The following is a 26,651-nucleotide window of genomic DNA, read 5'->3' as shown; positions in this document are numbered from 1 at the left end:
GTTTTCAGAGCTGTTCCAAAGGCTGCTGCCAAAAGGAGGATGCTGACCAATAGACTGGGAACACCTGGGAGGAAAGGAATCATTTGGGTTCATGTCCAGCCACTGTCGAAGAGGTTGTGTTAGCTGACTGCTATGCTCTGTGTATGAGCTCTCTCTCATCCCAGAACTGAGCCTCTGAAGCCAAAGACAGCATCAAGCCCTCCACAAAGGGGACTTCTAATGCACGTATCACAGCTAAAGGCAACTTGCACTAGTTCTGGTTTGGAAGGAAAGAACCAATGGCAGCAAACCAACCCTAACTTCCCCAGGTAAATGCCTGCAGTCCATGCTGACACCACTCTCAAATGGATTCCTTTGGGAAGAAGGGAAGCCCATTCTGCCCTGGCATCCTGGCACTTACCTCCAGCTGCCTAATGGAAGACTCCCGCTCCTCGATGAGCCGCAGGTCATCCTCTGTGATGTCTTCATCCTGCACTTGTGCTTGGGCCTGACTATCAAAACAAACACCCAGAACTGAACAGGCAGGGTGAGAACTGACTGAGAATGAAAGACAGCTAAGTACATGCAGACACTTTACCCACAGTGCACATTTTCACCCTTGCCTGTGAAGCTAGCAGGGAAGGTCTAACAGTCCAACAGTCCCCACCTTTGCTCAAGGAAGCTGCTGCTGCAGCAGTGCTGCACACAGCACTGACCTAGCTGGCTGGAAATTCCAAGCATAAATACAAGGGCAAAGTCTCTTCTGAATTACAAGCTCTAAAGTTTACATCTGTCTGAGGCAGAGCAAGTTAGCCAACAAAAGAGTCTGAGACTGAGAAGCAGTTCTTTGAGCGCAGGAAAGCAACAGGAGATACCCCAGGAAACACTGGACCCTATCACAAGTCACCAGTTTGGCTCTGCTCATAGCTTGACTTTGCTTAAGTTTGGGTCTCAGAAAGCCCTAAAGCAGTTTTAAGGCAGCTTAAGGAGATAACTAAATGGCGGGGGGGGGGGGGGGGGGGGGGGGGAGGGGGGAGTGGGACAGAGGATGTGAATTGCAGCTTTAATCCCCACCTGTCCCACCAAAGCCTCTGCTCTGCACTTGCCCTGTGGAACACAGCCTGGCTACACCACCCAGCCCAGCCTCCTCCAGGAAAAGGCAAGGGATCAGAAACCCAGTAACAATCATTTACATCAGCAGCTGGCTTCCCTGCAGGCCACTGATTCTCATTCTGAGCTAGCTGAAGCCTTGTTAACACATTCAGCCTACCTGTCCCAGGAGACAAGTGTTCCTGCTTTGCTGCCGTCCTCAGGAGCACCGCCCTACATGAGCAGCGTTTAAAGACACAAAGAGAACGTTAGGGGGCTGGAAGCAGCACTGGCAGCATTTCTGCAAAGACTGAGTGTTACCAGGTTTAGAGTCAGACCAAAACATGATCTTACATGTTCCCATAACATGTTCCCAGCCTGATTTTGCTTTCTGCACACACAGAGCAAAACCATTGGGCTGGGTAACTGCCTGCTGAAAGGGACAGGTAAGGCAAGGGGTGCTTGGCACAGCTGCTGCACAGAAAGGACAAGCTCAACAGCCAAAGCTCCTCAGCACTTCTCCACTCTAAGACTGCACAGTAATCTGGCAAGTGTAACAGGGGCCAGGGGGTGGGAGCAAGTGCTGCAAAGTGAATTCAGCCTTTCCTATGAAATCCTGCTTCAGTGCCGCAGGGCTCATAGCGAGCTGCTGGGGAGCGGCGCTGTGGAGAGGTGAGGCACCAAGCACTGCCAGCAGCGCTGCAAACAGGGTCTGACAGCACACCTGTGAGACTTACAGACACCCTGGAGCTGGCTCTCACTCTGGCCACGAAGTCCTTTTCTTTCTCAGCAGCTTGTCTTTGGAGCCTTTGGAAGTTGGTCAGTGCTGAGGTGAACTCCCCCACCAGGCGGTCCTTCTGGATCTTCCTTTGGCGCTACAGGAGCAGGGGGCAGAAGAGAAGCAGCAGGACACTTCACATGGACTGACAGAAAGGTTGGGGACACACAGCCAGAAGGGGATTCACAGCCTCCCTCACAAGCTGGTACAAAGACGTGCTCTAACCTTTCAGGCTTCTTTGAAGATGTAGAGGAGTCAAGAGGAGATCCTCCACCATCTTTCCCAGGTGTCTACAGGACACCAAGCCTTCCTTCAAGCCTTCCTTCCACCTTCCTGAGAGGCTACCACCTGCCCCTCCCCAGCCTGTGATTCTGTATTTCATTGGCAGGCAGCTTTGATGAGGTGCTCATGATAAAAGCAGACAAATAAAACAGTAAAACATCTCACTGCCACCTTTTCAGTTCCAGTAACACAAAGCCATAACAAACCCCAAACATACTTTGCCTGAACTAGCAGCTACACACGGAGACCAAGCTGCAACACCTCCAGAAGTTTCCACCTTGCCAGAAGGAGCACATGTGGCTCCTGGTGTGCCATTTGGATTCAGTCCTTCTTAGGGACTCCTTGGGAAACTGCCACAGAGCGGGCAAGTTCTTAGTGGCAATAACCTGGGTTCATGTTTTCTGGGATGCTCCTTAGCTAGGCTAGGATAAGAAAACACAGGACAGCAGCCAGGAGTGAGCTAGTGACAGCAGTCGCTTCACACACGTTACAGTGGGAAGGGGGAACTTTAGCCTAGATCCTGACTGCAGAGACTGAAAATAAATGACAAGGAAAACAATGCTAAGGTCTGCAGAAGTCACTGGATTGCTAATGGGATACAGAGCAGAGGCAGGAACAGTTCTTGCTCTCTTTTCTTCTCCTGTCACTTCTGCTTGCAACTTCTCTCTCTCTCTTCTATGTTCTTGCCAGGGGATTTCTGTTTTGACTGCTGTGTGAGGTAGAGGGAAGGAGCGGGGGAGGGGGGGGAAGAAGTGAATGGTCCCCCTGTAGCTGTGCAGGAGGGTCTGAGGAGTTTCTATGTTGTTTATTGTATAGCTGTTGTACACATAGTGTATATTCTGTACATATTAATTGCATTGCATAGTTCTAGGTTGCAGTTTGCTTGTGAGTAGAGCTCCACTTGCTTCCAGCCCCAGCTGAGCTGTCTGCCAATTGCACCTGGGGGGATTTTCCTCCAAATCAGTTGGGGTGCAGTTCCAACCCACCACAACACATTACCTCCTGATGGGACTGATTTACACAGACCTGGGAAAGAAGCAGTCTGAAGACTGCACAAGTTGCTTTGGTAACAGCTCCTGCCCACTGCTCTTAAGAAAGGAAAAGCCTGTGGACAAGCCCTAGCACATCTGCTGACCTGTCTGATACACAAGAGATCTCTTGAGCATAACAAAATCTCACTTTCGACACAATTCCTTCCTGCTGGAATCAGTCCTGGGACACAGCCTGCAGGGTCAGACTCAGCATCACTGCAGGGGATCATAAGGTGCACAGCTACCCAAACCCAGGGGCAGGGTGCCTTGCTTTGAGTCCTGGCACTTCAAACTGCCTTATTGCTGATACATAACATTGACTTTGGAACGAGTCTGGGCTGCAACAAAATACTTTGAGGTTGTAAGAGTCCCCACAGAGCTAAGGCTCTCTGGGAGTCTGGTGTGGAGCAGGGGGGCAGGCCTGAAGCCATGCAAATCCCCCCCATGAGCCATGCCCTGTGGTTTCATACCTGTTCACTGGCTGCAGGCAGAGATCCAAACTCTTTGACATATTTGTCAGTTTCTTTGGCAAGCTGGTTGGTGTACTGCTGCTTCTGCTGCCTGGAAAAACAAATGCACAGTTTATTAGAGAGCAGTGAGTTCCTGTTTGAAGTCACTGGCTCAGGAGCACACAAGGCTTCTCTCAAGTGCATGAAGCCATCTTCATTCTCTTCTGCCCAGTGGCTGGGGAGATGTTCAATGCCAGGTTGGATGTGGCCTTGAGCAGCTGAGTCTAGCTGAGAGGTGTCCCTGCCCATGGCAGGAGGGTTGGAGTAGATGGTGTCTGAGGTCCCTTCCAACCTGGGCCACTCTCTGCAACCAGCTTCAGCCCCAAGCGCCTTCCTGAGTCGCTCAGCCACACGCCGTGCACGCAGAGCTGCAAATGTGTCTGGTGTCAGAGGTGTGGGCTCAGTTTGTGCATGAAAAGTCCTTTGAAATGATGACAAACAGATCAGCCTGGGGAAGTAAGGGGTCAGAAGGCAGAGGGAGGGAGGTAAGGCCATGATTTGCTAGTGAAGTTGAAAGATCAAGCCCCTGTGGCTCCTCACTGGTTGGGGACGCTTCAAGGCCTGTCTGCGGTGTGGGAGCACTCACCCGCACTCACCACTCACTGCGGGTGGCTGCCTTTGCTTTTGGCTAGGTCTGGTGGAACCCACTTGATGCTTCAGGAGCAGAAGGGTGGTGAGAGAGGGAAGAGCAGAGGTTTCCTTGTGGCTAGATACCAGCATGTGATGATTTTCTGTTTCTTATGACACGTGTGGTGCAAAGTGGCGCTTGAGTGGAGAGCAGGCAGCTTTCTGTTTCACTTTGCAGTTAAGTCTTGACTGCAAAGCTGTGACACCATGGGCTCCAGGCAGGTGCTGCAGGAGGTCTGTTCCCCAGGGGCACAGCATCATTACTCATCTTTATTTTCCTGTTCTTCTGTTTTTTCCTGTTTCCCTTATGTGCAGCAGTAAGTTTCCAGTTACTGTGGGGATCTGCACATGCTGTTTGTAGCCCTTCTGAGGCTGCCCACAGCTGGACACACAGAGTCCTCCTGAGTGCAGGATAACTGAGGCAAGGACCAAGTTCCTGCTGTGTTGGACGAACATCCAGTGGTGGCCTAACAGAACTGCAGTGCCCAGCCCACAAGAGGTCAGTTCCTGCTAAGCACATCCAAAGAGACCTCTTTTCCTTATGACCCAGCAGCTGCTGGGGTACCTGAAACCATCCCCATTCACTGGCAGCCTTAGCAGTGCTTTAAAAAGGAGAAAATAACACAAAGCCTTCCCTTCAGCTGGGGATTTCTGGTTGCATTTTTGTATGTTTGAGGAGTTTGTTGGTGGTTGTTGTTGTGTTTTTGGGGGGGTGTTTGGGTCTTGGTTTGGGTTTCTTTTAACTCTTTGCTTCTGATATTATCACACACTCCTTTACCAATCTTCACACTTTCTTCCTGAAGCAACTCAAATTCTTTACCTGCCTTTGCATCCTCCTCCTCTTCAGTGCATGTAGAAAAGTTTGATCTGGGAAGCTATTAGCCAACAATCAACACCAACACTGAAACCAGTCCAGATCCATACCAATGTGAAAGGGAAGACCAAACATCCAGACCAGAGCAGAAAGAGACAGCCTGACCTCTTTCATCTTTTATCAGTGATCTGGGTGAGGGCATTGAGGCAGCCTCAGTGAGCCTGCAGATGGCACCGAGCTGGGTGGCTCTGTCCCTCTGCTAGAGGGCAGAGAAGCCTCACAGCAGGGTCTGGGCAGGTGAGAGCCATGGGCCAAGGCTCAACAAGGCCAAGGGCCAGGTCCTGCCCCAGGGTCACAACAACCCCCTGGGGAGCTCCAGACCTGGGGAGGTGTGGTTGGAAAGCTGCAGCTTGCAGAGGGCCCTGGGGGTGTTGGGTGGCAGTCACTGCCCAGGAGCCAGCAGTGCCCAGGGGGCCAAGAAGGCCAATGGCCTCCTGGCTTGGGTCAGAAGCAGGGCCAGGAGGTGACCATCCCCCTGTGCTCAGCACTGGGGAGGCCACAGCTGCAGTGCTGTGCTCAGCTCTGGGCCCTCCCTGCAGGAAGGACACTGAGGGGCTGGAGCCTGTCCAGAGCAGGGCAGGCAGGCTGGAGAAGGGCCTGGAGCCCCTGGGCTAGAGGAGGGCTGAGGGAGCTGGGGGGGGTGAGGCTGGAGAAGAGGAGGCTGAGGGAGACCTCCTTGCTCTCTGCAGCTCCCTGCAGGGAGGTTGGAGTGAGGAGGGGGCAGCCTCTGCTCCTTGGTGCCAAGGGACAGGAGCAGAGGAGATGGCTCCAAGGTGCCCCAGGGCAGGCTCAGGCTGGATGTGAGGAAGTATTTCTGCCCTGGAAGGGCTCTCAGACATTGAAGAGGCTGCCCAGGGCAGTGCTGGAGTCCCCATCCCTGGGGGTGTTCCAGCAGCATGGAGCTGGTGCTTAGGGACCTGGTTTGGTGCTGAGCCTGCAGTGCTGGGGGGAGGGCTGGGCTGGGGGAGCTGGGAGGGCTCTGCCAGCTGGGTGGACTCTGGGATGGTGTGAACACTCAGGGGACTCACCATATAGATCACCTCCATACAGGGACTGCCATATGCCCTTCACAATATTCTCTATCCTGATCAGGTGTGAATTGATGTCTGCATCCTATTCATTGTATAAATTCACCTACCCACAGTCTCTGGTAGACTCACCTGTGGATTGCACCTGGCTGATGTTATGGCCTCTGACCTTAGGCTATCAGAAAGCCATCTGTCTGCTCACCCCTCATGGGTGTCACTGCCTTCGCTCCAGCACACAGCTCCTCCTGCTGTGCAGTGGCCACAGCACTGACCACACTGAAGGCTGCCACTTTCCTCACCCCAGGTTTAGAATGTGTGGCACATGTGCACTTCTGATGCTGAGCTCAGGGTGGGAAAGCAAGTGAATGGAAAAAGATGAAAAATGACATCCCACAGGTTCATTAGGTCATACTCTGAGGTGAAGAGCAGCTGCCTCTGCTGGTGCTGTGCTCAGGACAGCTCACCTGCAGGGGAATGAGCTAGAGGACAGCACCTGCCTTGGAGCCTTGTTGCACTGCTGGGTCCGGCAGATATCTCCTTCACTGCAGATTTCAGCAGTAACACGACCCTCTTCCCCTAACCAGGGCCACCTCTACCAAAAAAGCCCCAATGTGTTCATTCCCTGGTGGAACTCACCCAGACAGACCTGAAGAGCTGCCTGGGGCAGAGGTTTGCTTTCCAAACAGTGACCCTGATCTCTGCTTCTGACACTTCCTCTTTGCTGGCTGTCGCACAGGTTTTGTAGCTGCACCAACACAGAACCATAGAATGGTCTGGGTTGGAAGGGACCTCCAGAGGTCAGCCAGGGCAAGCCCCCTGCACTCAGCAGGGACATCCTCCACTAGATCAGGTTGCCCAAAGCCCTCTCCAGCCTCACATTGAACATCTCCAGGGATGGGACCTCAACCCCCTCCCTGGGCAACCTGTTGCAATGTTCCAGCAGCCTCCTGGTGCAGAACTTGTTCCTCACATCCAATCTCAATCTGCTCTGCTTTCATTTCAGACCATTGCCCCTGGGCCTGTCCCTGCAGGCAGTGTGCAGGGGCAAGCAGCTGATTCTCACTGACACCTGTCCAAGATGCATTTCAAAAAGCATATCTAGACAATCTTAGTTTCAAACATTTCTTTACATTTGCCTCTCTCAGCAAATTCAAACACTGCCCAGCAAACCCCACCTCAGCACCTCCCAGGAGCCTGTCTGCAAGGCTCTCAAGTACTCACAGCTGCAGCCTCAGCTCCGGCGTGTCCTGTGGGGTTCCCAGCTGGTGCAGCAGCCTTTGTATTTCAGCAGCTGTTGGTGAAGAGCAAGAGAAATTGGAATGGGGCACAGACCATTCCTGCTTCATTTGATTTGGTTTTGCTTGACAGTTCTAAAGCCATGGAAGCTGACAGAAACTGATGGAAGCTGACAGAAACTGATACTGCAAACTCTTCCAGCCTGCTACAAAGACTCCACGTAAGAAGTCCCAGAACTGGTGAAGAGTTTGCATCAAGCCAAGGACAAGCCCAGGGCTTCTTCACAGGCCAGGAAGGTGCTCACCTGTCTGGTTAGGAGCTGTCCATTCAAAGCTCCCTTAATAGTTTCACTCTAAAAAGGATAAACCAAGCCTTCAAAACCCAGTAATTGTAACATTAATTATTTTAATAAGCAGCACTCTGGTTCAGTCAGGCTTGACTCCTGTCACTCTGGAGCCTTTGAAACCTGCCAAGGCATCTTCATAGCCAAGCAGAGCCAGCTCATCACTGACAGACAGCAACAGCACTGCTGGCTGTGCAGCTCCTGAAGGCACCCAGGCAGGTCTGCAAGGTGGAGGTCCTTGCATGTCAAACTGTGGCACACAGCTATAAACCCCTGCTGCCTTCTAGCTCACCACATCTCCTAGGTTTGAATACAAGTGACAGCACCTGAGCCTGATTTTCAGTTCAATGTGTTTTGCTGTCACAGGAGAAGGCAAGAAGAGGAGTGGACAGAGACTTCACTGACATTCAGCAAAATCAGTACCCTCAGTGGCTTTTATCACAGCTTAATCCCCTCACATCTTCTAAAACAACAGAAAAAGCCCAAACATACACAAAATAACTCACTTTTGCTTGACCTCTGCTGGAAGCAGACCTCTCTTCCCTGTATATCTGTGGCACTCCCCATGCACACTTGTGTGCCACAGGGTAGGTCAGAGAGGTTCTTCTCCCCCTCTACTCTGCCCTGGTGAGGCCACATCTGGAATGTTGTGTCCAGTTCTGGAAGGGACTTCCAGAGATCTCCCAGTCCAAGCCCTGCCAGAGCAGGGCACCCAGGGCAGGGCACACAGAACACATCCAGGGGGGGCTGGAAAGGCTCCAGAGCAGGAGACTCCACAACCTCTCTGGGCAGCCTGCTCCAGGCTCCAGCACCCTCACAGGGACAAAGTTTCCCCTCCTGCTCCCCTGGCACCTCCTCTGCTCCAGCTTGCCCCCAGTGCCCCTTGTGCTGTCCTTGGCCATCCCTGAGCAGAGCCTGGCTCCAGCCCTGCACATCTTTATCCCCAGCCATGAGGGCAGCCCTCAGGCTGCTCTGCTCCCAGCTCCAAGCCCCAGCTCCCTCAGCCTGGGCTCACAGGAGATGTTCCACTGCCTGCAGCAGCTCTGTGCCTCTGGGATGGACTCTCTCAAGCAGTTCCCTGAGGTCCTTCTGGAGCTGAGGGGCCCAGAACTGGACACAAGATTCCAGCTGTGGCCTCATCAGGGCAGAGTAGAGGGGCAGGAGAACCTCTCTGACCTACTTACCATGGCCCTTGTAATGCACCCCAGGAGGCCCTTGGCTTTCTTGGCCACCAGGCCACATTGCTGGCTCAGGGGCATCCTTCTGTCCACCAGGGCCCTCAGGTCCCTCTCCTCTGCTCATCTCTCCAACAGCTCAGGCCCCAACCTCTCCTGCTCCCTGGTGTTCTTTCCCTTGCCCTAGCTGGGATTCCATTCCATTTCTCCCCCCCCCACCTCTCCAGCCTGTCCAGGTCGCACTGGATGGCAGCACAGCCTGAAGGGTGTCAGCTCCTAGTTTGGTGTCATCAGCAAACCTGCTGACAGTGCCTCTGTGCCCTCAGCCAGGTCACTGATGAATGTATTGCACAGCTCTGGTCCCAGTACTGACCCCTGAGGGACTCCACAGGCCCCCAGCTAGGCTCTGTATTCCTTCCCAGGCATTCTCCTGCCCGATGCAGGAGCAGAGGAGCTTGGTGACTCCCAGGTCCCTGTGCAGGCAGAACCCAACAAGCCCAACGCGAGCACAGGCAGCGGCTCCGCGGCCCCCAGTTCCAGTGCCCTGCTGCCACCTGCAGCTGCTTTCTCCAACTGCCAGTGCAGAAAGCCAGCCCAGACTCTCCTAGGAGCAAAGCCTGTACTTCAAACACCTGTGTTCCAAGCTCCACAGCTCTCTACCTTACTTCTAAACCTGAGCACAAGGAGGTAACTGAGGAGAAAGTAAAAGCCAGAAAGGCTGTGGAGTCGTTCCTGCGTGACCTGCCCTGTGTGATGCTGCTCTGGCAGGGATGGATGATCTCTAGAGGTCCCTTCCAACCCCACCATTCTGTGTCAGCTGTACAATTCCAGACAGAAGGAAGTTCATCCTAGGCCTTCTGATTATTCAGCTCAAGATTAAAACACATTTCACTAAGCAGTCTGTAAGTGAGCATCAAGACAGCAAAGTGCTTTCAAAACTCAAGGGGGGAAAAAATACCCAAGGAAACAAAAACCCTCAAGGACTGAACTGCCATCACTTCTTCTGGGCTTCCTGTAATTTTTCCACCTTAATCTTTCACACCAAGGATGTTATTGAGGAAAGAAATGGCATTTCTCTTCTCCATTTCCTGCCCAGCTGAGGCACGCTGCACTGCACAGTAAAAGATTGCTTAGCCAAGTAAGCAAGCAGAAAAAACACTGACCAGTGAAAGCCTATTTTGGCCAACAGGCTTTAGCAGCCCTCCTCAAGCTGTCTTCATAAAAAAGCCCAAAGCAAGTTGGTAGGAGCAGTGCAAAACAGAGAGCAGAGAAGCTGAGTCCACAGCTGCAGACTGGGGAGCTGAAGGCCACCCTCTGCTCCTCACAGGAACACAAACACACTGCAGAGAGCACAGGCAGAGCCAGGCACTTCTGGAGGGTCTGGCAGTTCTCATGGCCAGCCTGTGCTCACACAGACTTCTGACTGCAGCTGCTGCCCACTCAGACACCTGACACACCATCGGTGAAGGCTCCAGGGAGGCCCTAGAGCAGCCTTCCAGCAGCTGAAGGAGGCTACAAGAAGGCTGCAGAGGGACTGTTGTCAAAGGCCTGCAGGGACAGGACCAGGGGAAATGGTTTGGGATGACAGCAGAGCAGACTGAGATTGGATGTGAGGAACAAGTTCTGCACCAGGAGGCTGCTGGAACACTGCAACAGGTTGCCCAGGGAGGTGGCTGAGGCTCCATCCCTGGAGATATTTAAGGTGAGGCTGGACAGGGCTCTGGGCAACCTGATCCAGTGGAGGATGTCCCTGCTGAGTGCAGGGGGTTGGACTGGATGACCTCTGTAGGTCTCAACCCAGCCCATTCTGTGATTATCCAGTCACAAACCCACCTGGGGCAGGCATATGCCCAGACTCCTGGACTCAAGGCAGCTTTATTGATAAAAAGGCTTTCAGACACTGCCTGGATCACAGCAGCAAAGTGTCTCTTGCCCTTACACGTGCACATGAGGATCTTGGAGAAGCAAGGCTTGGCTTCAGAACTTCTTATACAAAGTAGGGTAGCCTCAGCCTCTCCTCCTGAAGGTTGGACTGTAGAACCTCTGCTGGCTCCTTCCACTGCCCCCTCTACTCAGCACTGGTGAGGCCACACCTTGAATACTGGCTTCAGCTTTGGGCCCCTCACTCCAAGCAGGACATTGAGGTATTGGAGCAGGTCCAGAGAAGAGCAACAATGTTGGGGAAGCATCTGGAGAACAGGGCTGGGGAGGAGCAGCTGAGGGAGCTGGGGGTGTTCAGTCTTCAGAAATGGAGGCTGAGGGAGACCTCATTGCTCTCTGCAGCTACCTCAAAGGAGGTGGGGGTTGGGGTCTTCTTTCATGCAGTATGAGACAGGACAAGAGGAAACAGCCTCAAGCTGTGCGGGGGGGGTCAGGTTGGACGTGGGTTAGTGGCAGTGGCTCAGCAGCAGGGGTGGGGCTGTGAGCTCTGGGGGAGTGCTTGGACTTGGAGATCTCTAAGGTCTCTTCCAACCTCAACAGTTCTGTGGTTCTGTGATCTGGGAAACAAGCCAGGAATAGAATAGAATAGAACAGAACAGAATAGAATAGACCAAACCAGGTTGGAAGAGACCTTCAAGATCATTGAGTCCAACCCATCAACCAATCCAACACCACCTAAACAACTGACCCATGGCACCAAGCACCCCATCAAGTCTCCTCCTGAACACCGCCAGTGATGGTGCCTCCACCACCTCCCTGGGCAGCACATTCCAATGGGCAATCACTCTCTCTGTGTAGAACTTCTTCCTAACATGCAGCCTAAACCTCCCCTGGCACAGCCTGAGACTGTGTCCTCTTGTTCTGGTGCTGGTTGCCTGGCAGAAGAGACCAACCCCCACCTGGCTACAACCTCCCTGCAGGGAGTTGTAGACAGCAATAAGGTCACCCCTGAGTCTCCTCTGCTGCAGGCTAAGCAACCCCAGCTTCCTCAGCCTCTCCTCACAGGGCTGTGTTCCAAGCCCCTCACCAACTTTGTTGCTCTTCTCTGGACTCGTTCCAGCAAGTCAACCTCCTTCCTAAACTGAGGGGCCCAGAACTGGACACAGGACTCAAGGTGTGGCCTAACCAGTGCAGTGTGCAGCACTGAAAAGGGAAAGCAAAACTGCTGCAAACCTGGGATTCCTTTTCATAAGAGCCCTCCAAGCTCTCAGCATTGCTGCTGCTGCTATTCATAAGGCACTGCCTCCTTCACCCCTCTGCAGGGGCTCCAGGTGGCACCAAGCCCCCCAGCAGCTACTCTGGTACCTTGTGATCCACCGGGAATGCTCGAGTGTCCTGGGGAGCCAAGGCCTTAGGCCCAGCTCACAAAGTCCTAGCTCTGCATTGTAAACATTCTGGGAACAGTCAGGGAGCAAAGATCAGGGCACAGTTTGATGGGTTCCTAGGTTTATGGTTTTCCCCTCCCCACTTCCTCCAGCTAAGGAACTCCAAGACAGCAGCAGTGTGACTGCCAGAGGTCCCTCTATCATTCTAGGCTTCACTGATGCCTAAGAGAACCTGACTGGTTTCATCCACTGCAGTGCCAAGTCTGACACCTGAGCTCAGGTGTCTTGGGTACACAAAGCTAGCTGCTGGACTTTGCTCAGGAGCTGCAGAAAGACACCATGTGCAGGTGGGCATTCTTCAGTCACCAGGGCATGGTGGCAGCCTCCACCAGAGGTGCACGAGCCCCTCAGCTGCCTCTGCACTGAGCAGCAGGGTGGATGTTTGCATATCGTGAAGCTCAGCTCCTTCAGGGCCCAGGCTGCACCCTGCAGGAGCAGCACCTTGGAGCTGGGGCCTGGCCATGAGCCACCACAGAGGCAAGTCCCCCTGGGGCACTGGGCAGCGCAGCGAGCAGGCAGCGCTGCTGTCTCACACACAAAGGAAGCTGACTTTTCCCACCTAAAATGAGTCTTGTCCTAGGAAGAAGCACTACCCTAGCACTGTATCAGCAAGGAGGTTTCACTTCCCTCCTGCTGTTCCTGACCCAGCTGTCACAAGGCACAGCTGAGGAGAGCTGTGAGGCCATTCTCCAGCAGTCCTATGTCCAGCAACAGCTCAGCCATGGTTAGTGATGAGCCAGAGACACCATTAAGGCCTAACCTGAATTCCTACAGAGAAAATCACTGAAGAGCCAGCTCCTGTTTACCTCTGCTAAGGCAAACAGTGGGCCCATTCCCAGGCAGTGCAAGTTCTCAAGTGAAGGAACCCCAGAAGCACAATAAAAACCCGTCAGTGTCTGTGTAAAAGGCCTCCTTTCTCCACAGCAGGGCCAGGGGTACTGAGAGTTACACTGTCAATACCTCCATTTTTACAGGGAGGAGCAGCTGAGAACTGTCCCTGCCAGACCTCCAATCCACACTGTTTGCTCCCTAAATAAACCCCTGTTTCCCACACTGGATCACACACTATCCTTGCTTAACAGCTGGCTTTTGGCTGCCTCGGACAGAAGACAGTTTCATCTCCTTCCTCCTCATCTTTCCTTGGTTTTCAGCCAGCTCTGCAAAGATGTTCCACCAGCACAGGTAAATCCACGCTGACACAGCTGCTGCTTCTGCTCCTTGATCATAAGGAATTTAAGATCACACAGGAAGTGTCAAACTTTAAATAAGTGAAGTGATGCAATGAAGACCGAAACATGAAACAGAATCACAGGACACAGAGCTGCTTTTGGGGCCTCCTCTGGACCCACTCCATCAGGTCCATGTCCTTCCTGTTCTTGCCTCTAAGAACACTGGAGCAAACAAAGTCCTCTTCAGCTGAGACTTGGCCATCACTTGACAGGTTGCATGCAGCACAGCATCGTTGCAGAAGAAGAATCTCCCAAGCATTGAGTAAAATGCTGATGTCTGAGCTAAGAGGAGGGAAATGAAGAGCAGACTGCAGAGCACCCACCCTGCCTGGCAGCACGGAGAAGTGCCCAAGCACCACATTCATCCCAAGCATGAGACAAGGGAGGTGGAGGATGGTCCTCTGAGCACCTACCTGTTACTCCAGGCACAGGAGAGCAGCTTTCCCTGTGCACCTACAGGCCCCTGCCCTTCCATCTCAACCTCTATTCTAATGAACACTAGGAAACCAAACAGTAAACCCCCAATGACCATGACCAGCTTTACACTGCATCAACACATAACCCATCCTAAGAAGGCCTGAACACAGAAGCATGAAATTTGGGGGGAAATGCCCGAAACATGCAGTGAGTGCTGTTTACTACCCTGTTGCTGCCAAGAGCCTCACTTGTATCACACAAGCCTGCATTACAGCCACCCAGCTGCAGTTCCCTTCAGTGCTCCAGTTCCAGTCAGTCCCACTCCACTGCCCAGTTTGATAAAGCTGCAGCCTGCTGTTTCCACAGCAGAAAAAGCCACCAGCAGCAGCAAACATCAAGGGCTGCCCTGCAGAGGGCAGGAACCAGCCAAGCAGGCAGGGCGAGTCTGATGAGACCTGCCCTGCAGAACAGCAAGGCCTTGGACCTTTGACAGGAAGAAGGAGCAGAGCTCTGCTCCAACCAGCAGCTTCAGCTGCTCCTGAATATGAACTGCAGTGCTGAGAGCCTCCCGTGCCTCTCTGTTTTACTTCAGAAGGGACACAGAGGGGTTAGCCACAGCCTGAGGTTCACAGGACTCAACCCTAAAAATGGCCATTTAAAGCCACTGATCCTCAGGTACCTTCGCAGCTCCTCAGCCCAAGCAGAACAAACAGCACGAGCAAAGCATTCCTCTGGGCACAGATGTAAAGCCTGCTCCATGTGAGGCTGACAGCTGTGGCTTCAGACAGCAAACAATGAGTGCAACACCCTCACAGTCAGCAGCCAGGAATGCTGCACCCAAGACCTCACCTTCGCTGCCACCAGTTGTGTGAAGGGATCTGCTGCTGCTCCCAGCTGAGCAAATGAGTCAGCGAGCAGCACTGCACTGCCAGGGAGTTGTGTGGAACCTAACCAGCTTCAGCCACTGCAGAGCAGCTCCTTGCAAGGGAATCATCTGTGAAAAAGGCACCAGCTCAAGCTGCTTTTGCCTGGGCACAAGACTGCCTCAGATCATCCACATGTGTCTTCCTTCTGCCCTTCAGCTGAGGGCACTTGACTCTATGGACAGCCGCTGCAGAGAACATTCCTGCATCACTCTTCCACAAAAGCTCTTCCTCACAGCAATCCAAAGGAGCTGGAATCAGTTCAGCAGACTGCAGCATTCTGTATGAGGTTAAGTGCCTCTTTGAAGCTACTACTGTAGTTCACACCCTCTAAAAGTAAGTAACCCCCAGTACCACAGTGCTGCCCACCTTGCCAATCCTGATCTAACCAGGACACTTTACCAGGGCAATCAAATCCAGGACAGCAGCCCAAAGGCCCCACAGGAAGAAAGCCTGGGGTTTGGAGAGCTCAGCTCATGAACACAGGAAGCCAGCTCAGGAGCTACCATGGCAAAGACATGAAACACATTGCAGTTTGGAGGACACAAACTGTCACTCTGGGGTCACCAACAACTGACCTGGGCTTATTCTGAGCCCTAACTGGAGTGCACAGCAGTTATACAGGAGATTTGAAGGAGGTATCTTGAGGAGAAGGCCTTGGGGGTGTCAGCTGGTGACAATCTCCCCAGGAGCCAGCCATGGTCCCTGGCAGCCCAGAGCCAGCTGAGTGCTGAGCTGCAGCCAGAGCAGGGAAAGCAGCAGCACAGGGAGGGGATTCTGCCCCTCTGCTCTGCTCTGTTGAAACCTCACCTGCAGCACAAGGACCTGGAGCTGTTGGAAAGGGTCCAGAGGAGGCCACAAAGACAGTCAGAGGGCTGGAGAACCTCCCCTATGGGGACAGGCTGGGGGAGTTGGGGCTATTCAGCCTGGAGAAGACTCCAGGGAGACCTTAGAGCAGCCTTCCTGAAGGGGCTGCAGGAGAGCTGGGGAAGGACTTTCGCCAAGGGCTGGGAGTGACAGGACAAGGGACAATGGCTTTGAGCTGGGAGAGGGGAGATAGAGACTGGAGAGGAGGAAGAAATTCTTGAACGTGAGGGTGGGGAGACCCTGGCACAGGTTGCCCAGGGAGGCTGTGCCTCCAGCAGAGATAAATCTCTGCAGCTCCTGTGCAATGCCATCCACACAGTTGCGTGTCATTTCCCACAGAACCAAAATGTTTTAAGAAGACAAAACAGAAAATTACCCAAACTCTGTGAATTCGTAAACAAATCTGAGGGACAATCCCCAAAACACAGCTGCTGCTTGAGAGAGCAGACCATGCAAATCAGTGTCACAGAAGGCATCCAGTCCCTGGAGGGCCCCAACAGGTGCTTAAAACCCCTAAACAACCACCAAAGCTTCATCCTAAATCAAAGAATCCTTCCTGACAACAGTAATAATAATCACAGAATCCTAGAATGTTTTGGATTGGAAGACAACTCCAAAGGTCATCCAGTCCTGCACCCAGCAAGGACATCCTCCACTGGATCAGGTTACTCAGAGCCTGTTTGAGCCTCAGCCACCTCCCTGAGCAACCTGTTGCAGTGTTCCAGCAGCCTGTTGGTTCAGAACTTGTTCCTCACATCCAATCTCCATCTGCTCTGCTCTCATTTCAAACCATTGCCCCTGGTCCTGTCCCTGCAGGCCTTTGGCAACAGTCCCAGCATGGATTTAGGAAGGGCAGGTCCTGCCTGACCAACCTGATCTCCTTCCATGCCCAGGTGACTGCCTGGTGGATGTGGGGCAGGCTGTGGATGGAGTCTACCTGGACCTCAGCAAGGCCTTTGACACTGTCCCCCACAGCAAGCTCCTGGCCAAGCTGTCAGCCCCTGGCTTGGACAGCAGCTCTCTGAGCTGGGTTAGGAACTGGCTGGAGGCTGAGCCCAGAGAGTGGTGGTGAATGGTGCCACAGCCAGCTGGCAGCCAGGCACCAGTGGTGTGCCCCAGGGAGCAGTGCTGGGCCCCAGCCTGTTCAATATCTTCATTGATGATCTGGAGGAGGGCATTGAGTCCATCAGCAGTGAATGTGCAGCTGACAGCAAGCTGGGGGCAGGAGAGCTCTGCAAAAGGACCTTGCCAGGCTGGGCAGATGGGCAGAGGCCAAGGGCAGGAGATTGAACACATCCAAGTGCCAGGGGCTGCACATTGGCCACAGCAACCCCAGGCAGTGCTACAGGCTGGGGGCAGAGTGGCTGAGAGCAGCCAGGCAGAGAGGGACCTGGGGGTGCTGGTTGATGGTAGGCTGAACATGAGCCTGCAGTGTGCCCAGGCAGCCAAGAGGGCCAATGGCATCCTGGCCTGCATCAGGAACAGTGTGGCCAGCAGGAGCAGGGAGGTCATTCTGCCCCTGTACACTGCACTGGTTAGGCTGCACCTTGAGTCCTGTGTCCAGTTCTGGGCTCCTCAGTTTAGGAAGGAGGTTGAGCTGCTGGAAGGTGTCCAGAGAAGGGCAACAAAGTTGGTGAGGGGCTTGGAACACAGCCCTGTGAGGAGAGGCTGAGGGAGCTGGGGTTGCTTAGCCTGCAGAAGAGGAGGCTCAGAGGTGACCTTATTGCTGTCTACAACTCCCTGGAGGGAGGTTGTAGTCAGGCAGAGGTTGGTCTCTTCTCCCAGGCAGCCAGCACCAGAACAAGAGGACACAGTCTCAGGCTGTGCCAGGGGAGGTTTAGGCTGGAGGTTAGGAGGAAGTTTTACACAGAGAGAGTGATTGCCCATTGGGATGGGCTGCCTGAGGAGGTGGTGGGGTCGCTGTCACTGGGGGTGTTCAGGGCGAGGCTTGATGGGGTGCTTGGTGCCATGGGTTAGTTGATTAGGTGGTGTTGGGTGATAGGTTGGAAGCGATGATCTTGAAGGGCTCTTCCAACCTGGTTTATTCTATTCTATTCTACTCTATTCTATTCTATTCTATTCTAGTCTACTCTATTCTAGTCTATTCTATTCTCTCTGCAGCCTTCTTGTAGCCCCTTCAGGTACTGGCAGGCTGCTATTAGGTCCCCCCAGAGCCTTCTCTTCTCCAGGCTGAACAACCCCATCTCCCTCATCTGTCTCTGCAGATGAACACAGCTCCCATTTGGCTCCCTCTTAGGAACAACTTTTTAAAACAAAGAGCTTTCCCTCCCTTTGCTACACACAGAGAATCAGCTCTTGAATAAGAAGACTACTCTTGGATTTCATAAAAACTGCTCCCCTTCATCTTCACAGTTCCAGGAAGCCTGAGATGCCCAGGGAGGTGCTTGAGCCACAGACCCTGGAAGCATCTAAAGGTTGTTTGGATGTGCTGCTTGGGGAGATGGTTTAGGGGTGAGCTTTGCAGGGTAGGATTAATGGTTGCACTTGATGATCCCAGGGGTCTCTTCCAACCTGAATGATGCAGTGAACATATTTCAAAGCTTTTAAATTGGGCTTTTTGCCTGGTTTACTTATTCTGCTTTCATCCTTCCATTTGTTGAAAGATCAGATCCCCTCTTGTACAATTTGCTCTTCAAGAGAAGAAGGGAAAAGAATAAGATCCCAAGGTGGGCTCATTGCTCTGCAAGGCATGGCCCGAGGAAGGTAAAGGAAGATGTCTGGCAGAAACACAGCTCTGTGAGCAGGCAGGGCTTGTTTTGTCACAAAGAAACATTCCAAGGAAATACTGGAGGGAGGCACTGAGATGTCTCCCGAGTTATTAACAGCTGCCATTAAGCTGCCACATAAATGAGAGTGCAGCCTATGAAACCCAGTTCTGGAACTAGTGCTCCTGCAGTAAACACCAATTCAGACACCTTGGTAACAGGTTCTCCACCTGCAAAGCCCAGACAGCTTGGAGCTGGCAGCACTCCTCACACTCTGCTCTCCACATTCAGACAATCACAGAACAGCAGGGGTTGGAAGGCACCTCTGCAGAGCATCCAGTCCAAGCCCCCTGTCAGAGCAAGGTCACCCAAAGTAAATCCCCCAAGAACACATCCAGGTAGGTTTTGAATGACTCCCAGGAAGGAGACTCTACAACCTCTCTGGGCAGCCTGCTCCAGGGCTCTACCCCCCTCAAAGCAAAGTGGGTTTTTTTGATTATATTTAGGTGGCAATTCCTGGGCTCTGGATTGTTTCCAATGTCCCTTGTCCTGTCACTGGACACCACTGAGAAGAACCTGGTTCCATTCTCCTGAAACTTGCCCTTTAGACATTTCTAAGCATTAATGAGATCCCCTCTCAGCCTCTTTAAAGCTCATCAGCCACAGCTATCTCAGCCTCCCCTCATCAGACTGATGTTCCAGGCCCCTCAGCATCTTTATGGCTCTCTTCTGGACTCTTTCTACTAGTTCCTTGTCCCTCCCTCGACCTGCTGACCACACTCTCCTTCATGAATCCCAGGATGGCCTTCTTGGCTGCCAGGGCAGATAGCTGGCTCATGGTGAGCCTCCCAGGTGCTTCCCCCCAGAGCTGCTCCTCACCTGTACTGGTGCAGGGATTATTCCTCCCCAGCTGCAGGAGTCTGTGCTTGTCCTGGTTGAAATTCACAGGTTTCCCCTTCCCCTGAGTCTCCAGCCTGTCCAGGTCTGGCTGGCTGCACAGCCTGATGGGGGGTCAGCCACCCCTCCCTCACCATCAAAGTGGCTGAGGGAACATTCTGACCCTGTTCTTCATATTCAGGCACCTTTAAATTAATATTTCAAAAGCCATCTAGATTTTATAATAGGTACAAGCTAGGCCCAGAACAAGAACTGCAGATTGCAGACAGACTGACATTCAAACCTTAATCATAAGTTCTGTTAAGACAGAAATTTAGCAGCTGCCTGAGCCACAGAGTTGCCAAAGCTCATGATACACTTCCCTGGTAGTATTATTGCAGCCTAAAGCTTTCCCAGATGTTTGCAGCTCTGTTTGTAACACAGCTGCAAAGCCAAACCAGCGAGGCACAGCTTTGCAGGCAGTGCTGAGCTTGCTGAAGCCCAGGACACAGCACTGCAGCCCATGCAAAGAGACAGGGTTCAGCTCCCCAGGTCCTATAGCACTGCTGCAAGTGAGCAACAATGGCAGCCTGGCTTGGGTCAGAAGCAGGGTGGGCAGCAGGGCCAGGAGGTGACCATTCCCCTGTGCTCAGCACTGGGGAGGCCACAGCTGCAGTGCTGTGCTCAGCTCTGGGCCCTCCCTGCAAGAAGGACACTGAGGGGCTGGAGCCTGTCCAGAGCAGGGCAGGCTCTGCCAGCTGGGTGGACTCTGGGATTCTTTGACTCTCTAAAGAACAACAGGAGTGGGGCTGAGAGCCAAACTCTCTCCTGCTTGAGGCCTGCCATTGAAAATGGGATTTCAAGAGTAGCCCTAAGTTTTGCAGTCCCAGCTGCTCAGTGGAACAGTTTTGACAAGAAACAGAAAAACCCTCCCCAGGCTAGTTCCTGAATCTCAGCTGATAAAACCTGAGCTTCAGGCTGAGGGAAGCAAGACTCCATTCCCTAGATGTTGCTGAGTGGTGAGATCACTGAGATCTGCAGACATGCTGGAAATGCAAACCAGAGCAGGGGTCTGTGTGAAAAGAATAGCTGAAAGCAGAGTCTGTGCCCAGAGAGCTCTGGGGTTTGGTATCCCTAACACAGCCAGGTATTCTCCTGCCTTACATTTCCAAGGGAGCTCAAGGTGCAGGCCAGCAGGGATGATGCTAGGTCAGTTGTATCTCCGAGGCCTTGAATGTTCTCTCACATCATAGAATCCCAAGATCCTCAGATCTTCCAGTTCCAACCCCCTGCCATGGCAGGGACACCTCCCACCAGCCCAGGTTGCTCAGGCCTCATCCAGCCTGGCAAGGGAGGAGGCATCCAGAACCTCCCTGGGCAACCTGTTCCAGGGTATCCCTCACTGTCGAGAATGTCTTCCACATCTCCAGTCTCAATCTCCCCTCTTCCAGTTCAAAGCCACTGTCCCTCAGCCTGTCATCACAAGGGCTCTCCACCAAAGAAACTCAAACATCCCACTGCAGACAGGGGCTCAAGCACACAGAAGCACTTTGCAACTCTCAACACATCTGCAACATTACAATCAATCTCATGACTGGATCAACAGGTCAACAGAATCCTTTCTTTGGAGTTAAAGGGGTGCTAAGCTAACCCAGCTGCTACCTGACACAAATAGAGGTCCTCTCCATCACCACAGAACACCCCAAACCAATCAGAACACCATCTTGCAGATGATTTAATTACTGGTGTGCTACGCCAGCACAGTGCTGAACTTTGCTTCTCAGTCAGTACCAGTGGGCCAGATGAGCAAGGGAAGAAGGGAGGTAAGGCTCACAAGTGTTACTACACCAGCAGCATCACACAACCACAGACCTGCTGAGGCTGGAAGAGACCTCTGAGATCCTCCAGTCCAAGCACTCCCCCAGAGCTCTCAGCCCCAGCCCTGCTGTGAGCCACTGCCACGACCCCACAGCCCTCAGCACCACATCCATGCAGCTCTGAATCCCCTCCAGGGATGGGGACTGCAGCACCTCCCTGGGCAGTCTGGGACAGTGCCTGAGAGCCCTTGCTGGGAGGAGATTGTTCCTGATATCCAACCTGAACCTCCCCTGGCACAGCCTGAGGCTGTTTCTCTTCTCCTGGCACTTGCTGCATGTGAGAAGAGACCAATCCCCACCTCACTACAACCTTCCTTCTGGGAGCTGTAGAGAGCAATGAGGTCTCCCTTCAGCCTCCTCCAGACTGAACAACCCCAGCTCCCTCATAGAACTTGTCTTCACAGCTCTCCACCAGCCTCACTGCCCTTCTCTGGACCCACTCCAGCACCCCAATACATGATGAAACGTGAGGTATTCCACGGCTCTGTTTTATCCTGTACAAGTTTGGCATATTAGAAACAGATCCAGCGTATTTGGAGAGTGTGCCACAGCCGGTCCTTGAAGGAAGCTGACCGCTCAGCCGGCTGCTTGCCCGCTGCTGGGGTGTGTGATGCAATCTCGGCAGCACAGTGCTGCTGAATGCAGCAAGTTCTTCTGGCCTCCTCCCACAAGTTAAAGGGCCAGCTCCTGCCTCCGGGGAGAGGCAGCTGCCTGCGACTGCTCTGTCTCTAGATCTCCGCAGCAGCACTGCCTGCTTGCATGTTAGCAGAAGTGTGAATTCCTTTTGAGCAAACTCCTGAAGGGTTTGCTGATCTGAAACAAACCCCTCTTCCTCTATTAATCTCACTCTGAAAACCAGAGTGTTTACACAGCTCTGGATTAACCAATAAAATTTCAGGTCTGGTGACACCCCTCACAAATTCCAAGCATTTCTGGACAAAAGAACCAAATGAATTCAAGTGCTTAGAAGGCATAAACAGATTTAGGGTTAGTCTCCCCCTCCCTCCCTAACCAAGGCCACAAAGTGCAGTCTAAGACAGCTGACCAGCAGCTGACCAGCTCTAGAGCTCCCAAAGCTTGCAGGTTTTCCCCCTTTGGCTTGGAAGTTCTTGCAGCTCACATCTTCCAACAGAAAGCTGGGCAGGTAATACCCAACAGAACAAAGCAGCCAGAAAACAGAGGGCTCAGGTCAGGGGACATGTTCAGCAAACCTGCAGGATCCAGACCAGAAGCAGAGCTGAATACAAGAGCCACTGAGTGCTACAGCTCAGGCAGGCTAACTGGAGAGGGGTGGAATCCACTTGGGTGCCTACCAGTCCTAGGAAAGTGTTTCACAGCAGGTTCTGAAGGCAAAGCTCTTTCTGAAGCCATGCAACACCCAGGACTAAGAGAGACCTGGACCTGGATCTTGGAAGGCCAGAAGGCCCTGACTACTGCTCAGACATCAGTCATCCAAACTCCAACGAGGGAAGGAAAGCAGGGCTGCAGGTAGCTTGTGCAGCATGTCTCCTGCTGTCTAAGCCTGGCCTTTAACATGCCTTGGGGTTGCTTAGCCTGGAGAAGAGGAGGCTCAGGGGAGATCATATTGCTCTCTACAACTACCTGAAGGGAGGTTGTAGCCAGGTGGGGGTTGGTCTCTTCTCCCAGGCAAGCAGCAGCAGAACAAGAGGACACAGTGTCAAGCTGTGCCAGGGGAGGTTTAGGCTGGATGTTAAGAGGAAGTTCTTCATGGAAAGAGTGATTTGCCATTGGAATGTGCTGCCCAGGGAGGTGGTAGAGTCACCATCACTGGGCGGGTTCAGGAGGAGACTTGATAGGGTACTTGGTGCCATGGTTTAGTTGATTCGGTGGTGTTGGATGATAGGTTGGATGCAATGATCTTGAAGGTCTCTTCCAACCTGGTCTATTCCATTCTATTCCTTGTTTGTCACAAGGGGAGGGGGACACAGGACACAGCAGAAGCAGAAGAGGAGCTGGAAGAGGAGGATCAGACTAAGGACTGGCCATGACTAGCATCAGATGGTTAATTCTGTTCAATGACTGCTTCACAGCACTCCAGCTTCAGCCACTGATTTCACTTTATGTTTTCACCTGACAACAGAGACTTTTTTGGGGTTTACTCCTTGGTTCCTCAGGGTCTGTGACAGCTTGCAGGTGCTTCTGCAGGACCAAGTCAAAGTCAGCTGCCATGAGACTGAAGGAATTCAGGCAGATTTTAGGAAATAAAAGCATAACAGCTTTACAGAACATCTCGGTCCAGAGAGGGAAAGAGCCTTAGTGCTTTTGAATATTCCCCTGTTGTGAAATGAGAGACACAAACCAGGCCACAGTATCAACAGCCAGACTATTGATTACATAAATAAAGTGGAAATACATAGAATAAACCAGGTTGGAAGAGACCTTCAAGATCATCGCGTCCAGCCCCTCAACCAATCCAACACCACCTAATGAACTAACCCATGGCACCAAGCACCCCATCAAGTCTCCTCCTGAACACCTCCAGTGATGGCGACCCCACCACCTCCCCAGGCAGCACATCCCAATGGACAATCACTCTCTCTGTGGAGAACTTCTTCCTAACATCCAACCTAAACCTCCCCTGGCGCAGGGGAGAAGGAGAAGGGGAGAGGGAGAAAATAGAGAGAAGAGAGAGAGAGAAGAGGAAAGGAATTATATTACCACCCCCCTCACCCCCCCAAGACAGTTTGAGTCTGTGGAGGAAAGGTGCTGCGGAGATGCTGGGTCTGTAAAAGGTGTTGAGGCTTTGGCTGGAGAAGAGATGTGGTCCTCTGGGCAGCCTCTTCAGCTCCATGAGTTGCAGCAGGTGGAACTTAGGACACGAAGTGAGGGTTCAGTCTGCTTCTCCCAGGCTCCAGGGCCGCTTTTCCCCGGGGCAGCATTGTCCCGGGCTTTTCCCTCCCAGCGGCATGCTCCTTCTCCTGTGTTTGCCTTCATCTCTCTTTTTCTTCTGCGTTTTTCTTCTTCCAAGCCAGTAGTGGCTCAAGTCTTTTATCCTTAGGTATGTGTCCAAGTATTGTCCCTCAGCAAATCAGGGGCCAGGCCTTAGGTAAATACCCAGGTATCATTCCCCAGGAACTCTTTCTGTGCATTCCTGTGTGTTTGGGCAGGGGTCTGGACGGAGGGAGGAGGCCTCCGCCTCCTCCTTCTCCACCTACATGCCCCCACACTCACTACACATCAGGAAACAGGTGGTGAAGCCATTGCCTCACCCTTTCCAGGGTACTTGATGGGTGGAGATTATCTTGTCCTGAAGGCGTGGTGGCTGGGTCCTGGGGCCATTGTTGTAGGCCAGCTGCAGTCAGTGTTCTCAGGATGCCATCGCAAGGTGATTTGCAGCCAGGATTGGTGGACAGGATTCCTACCTGATCTTTGCACCTTCCTTCCAGCTGCTCTGCCCAACACATATTGTCTGGGCAAGCAGCAAGTGATTTTATCTTTGTTGAGTCACACCAGGAGAGACAAGAGTCTCTCACACAGAGCCACTGTTAACTTCAGATTGAGGAAATACAACTCTGATGGACAGAGTTAAGGGGGGGGAGGGAAATCAGCATTTTTCTTCCTGTCTGTTGAGATATAAAGGATTATTTTCTCAGAGAAAATACAAAGTGAAGCTGAAAACCAGTAAAAACTTCCAACTGGTGCCACTAATCTGTGGCACAAATATCACCTCCTAAAATTTGTCTTAAACAACAGAGACCAAAGCTGTATGAAATCTGCCCTAGGCCAGAATTGATGTCCAAGCAGCCATTTGTGCATGCAGACTATGTCCTGCACAACAGAAAAACACAGCCCAAAGCCCAGCCACACGCTGCTCCTGGCTAGCTCCCTTCTGACAAGCAGAATGCTTGGTGTGATGTGTGAGCTCAGGCTGGATTTGCTTTCTGCATCACACACAATCACAGAATGCTAGGGGTTGGACGGGACCTCTGGAGGTCATCCAGTCCAACCCCCTGCCAGAGCAAGGTCACCCATGGCAAGTCACACAAGAATACATCCAGATGGGTTTTGAAAGTCTCCAGAGAAGGAGACTCCCCAGCCTCTCTGGGCAGCCTGCACCAGGGCTCAGCACCCTCACAGTGAAGAAGGCTTTCCTCATGTTCACACATATAGACACACATACTTATGAAAAACAGGGGGAAAGGGAAAAGGACTGAAAAGCTCAGCAGCCTATCTTAGCACTCACATGCCCACCCCAGCTGCGAGGTGGCACGAATCCAAGCACAAGCACATTCAACTGGCACCACCTTCCCTACACATCTAATGAACTTCCAAGGGCAAGCTGCAAGGCCACAGCTTCTGGCCCTGCTAAACACCTTGAGCTCCAGCAAATATTGATGCAATCCTTGGTCGGCAAACATCTCAGCCTGCCCTCTTAAGGTGCCACACAAGAGGCCAGAACAAAGCTGGCTTATTAGCAGCACCTTCAGAATGATTATTTGTTCAGTGAATGCAGTGATCATTACCTTCCCAGGACAGCTCCCACCTAACCCACACAGAGGAGTGGAGCTGCTCTGTGGGGTGCCAGAAACCTGGCAAATGAGCCAATAAAATCAGAGTGAATTCCCATGAATGAAAGCGAGCAGCTCAGCTCAGCTCAGCTGGGGGGCAGCACCATTACCAAGGGCAGTATGAGACATGCACAATGAGACTCACAGCTCTGGGTGATCTTCTGGATGTTGGAAGTGATGCGCTGGGCCAGCTGGTTGGGATCCCCGTGGCTCGCACCGTGCGACATGGCTGAGAAGGTTCACTGGCAAGGGCCTCCACGATGGCAACAGGGCAGACAGCCTCCACCTGCCCAGGAACCTAAACCCCCTCCCCAGAAAGCAGAGTTAGGGCTTGGCCATTGCTTTACAGTCTTCATCACTGTAATGAACAGCCAGGCAAAGATTAAAGCAAGCTCCATGCACTGCAGTGTGTCCTCCTCACAAACACAGCACCTCAGAAGGAATTTCAGGGAATGCTTCCTTGAAAAAAGTATTAAGTAAGAACAGGACACACTTCTGGAATCTCCTACAACCCTTACTAGTGAGATTCATGTTATTAAACACAGGCTAAGATCTGCAACATCACAGGAGCTCTGTCCTTTGCCCAGCCTGTTACTCACTTCCCTCACTGTAGAGCAGAAAAAGTTTGCACCTTCCTTTGGGTCAGATCAGAAGACAGCTGCACCTTTCACCTGTCAGTGCCCAAACCCCTGATGAATTACAGCCCCCCAAACTTACAAGGGTTATTGCCATCCATGTACCACCCACCCCCAGCAAAAACCCCAGCAGAGGCCACAAGATATCAGTGAGGGAGGCACCCAGCTCTGCCTGAATAGCTCTCACCTGTGCCAGTTTCAGTTCTGCTGTAGAGCCACAGAACTGCTGAGGCTGGAAGAAACCTCTGAGATCATGATCTCGCAATCCACCACTGCTGCTAAGCCACTGCCACAA

At 52.6% G+C, this 26,651-nt stretch overlaps 1 protein-coding gene across 2 annotated transcripts in view; it reads right to left on the bottom strand.

Moving 5' to 3' along the window:
* STX7 (syntaxin 7) overlaps positions 1-26,651 on the bottom strand; it is a 46,344-nt gene that overhangs the window by 8,217 nt on the left and 11,476 nt on the right. For both annotated transcript variants that reach the window (XM_054174108.1, XM_054174107.1), the window contains exons 2-7: positions 25,867-26,019; positions 7,419-7,488; positions 3,630-3,720; positions 1,806-1,943; positions 1,250-1,302; positions 401-491 (exon numbers count right to left, since the gene is read on the bottom strand). In XM_054174108.1, coding sequence (XP_054030083.1) covers positions 401-491; positions 1,250-1,302; positions 1,806-1,943; positions 3,630-3,720; positions 7,419-7,488; positions 25,867-25,948 — 525 coding nt within the window. In that variant the 5' untranslated portion in view covers positions 25,949-26,019. The remainder of the gene's footprint in view (positions 1-400; positions 492-1,249; positions 1,303-1,805; positions 1,944-3,629; positions 3,721-7,418; positions 7,489-25,866; positions 26,020-26,651) is intronic.

Source organism: Dryobates pubescens, chromosome 28 (genome assembly GCF_014839835.1).
Source record: "Dryobates pubescens isolate bDryPub1 chromosome 28, bDryPub1.pri, whole genome shotgun sequence".
Lineage (NCBI taxonomy): Eukaryota > Metazoa > Chordata > Aves > Piciformes > Picidae > Dryobates > Dryobates pubescens.
The sequence above is the reverse complement of the archived record's forward strand: the minus strand, read 5'-3'. Positions and strand labels throughout refer to the sequence as shown.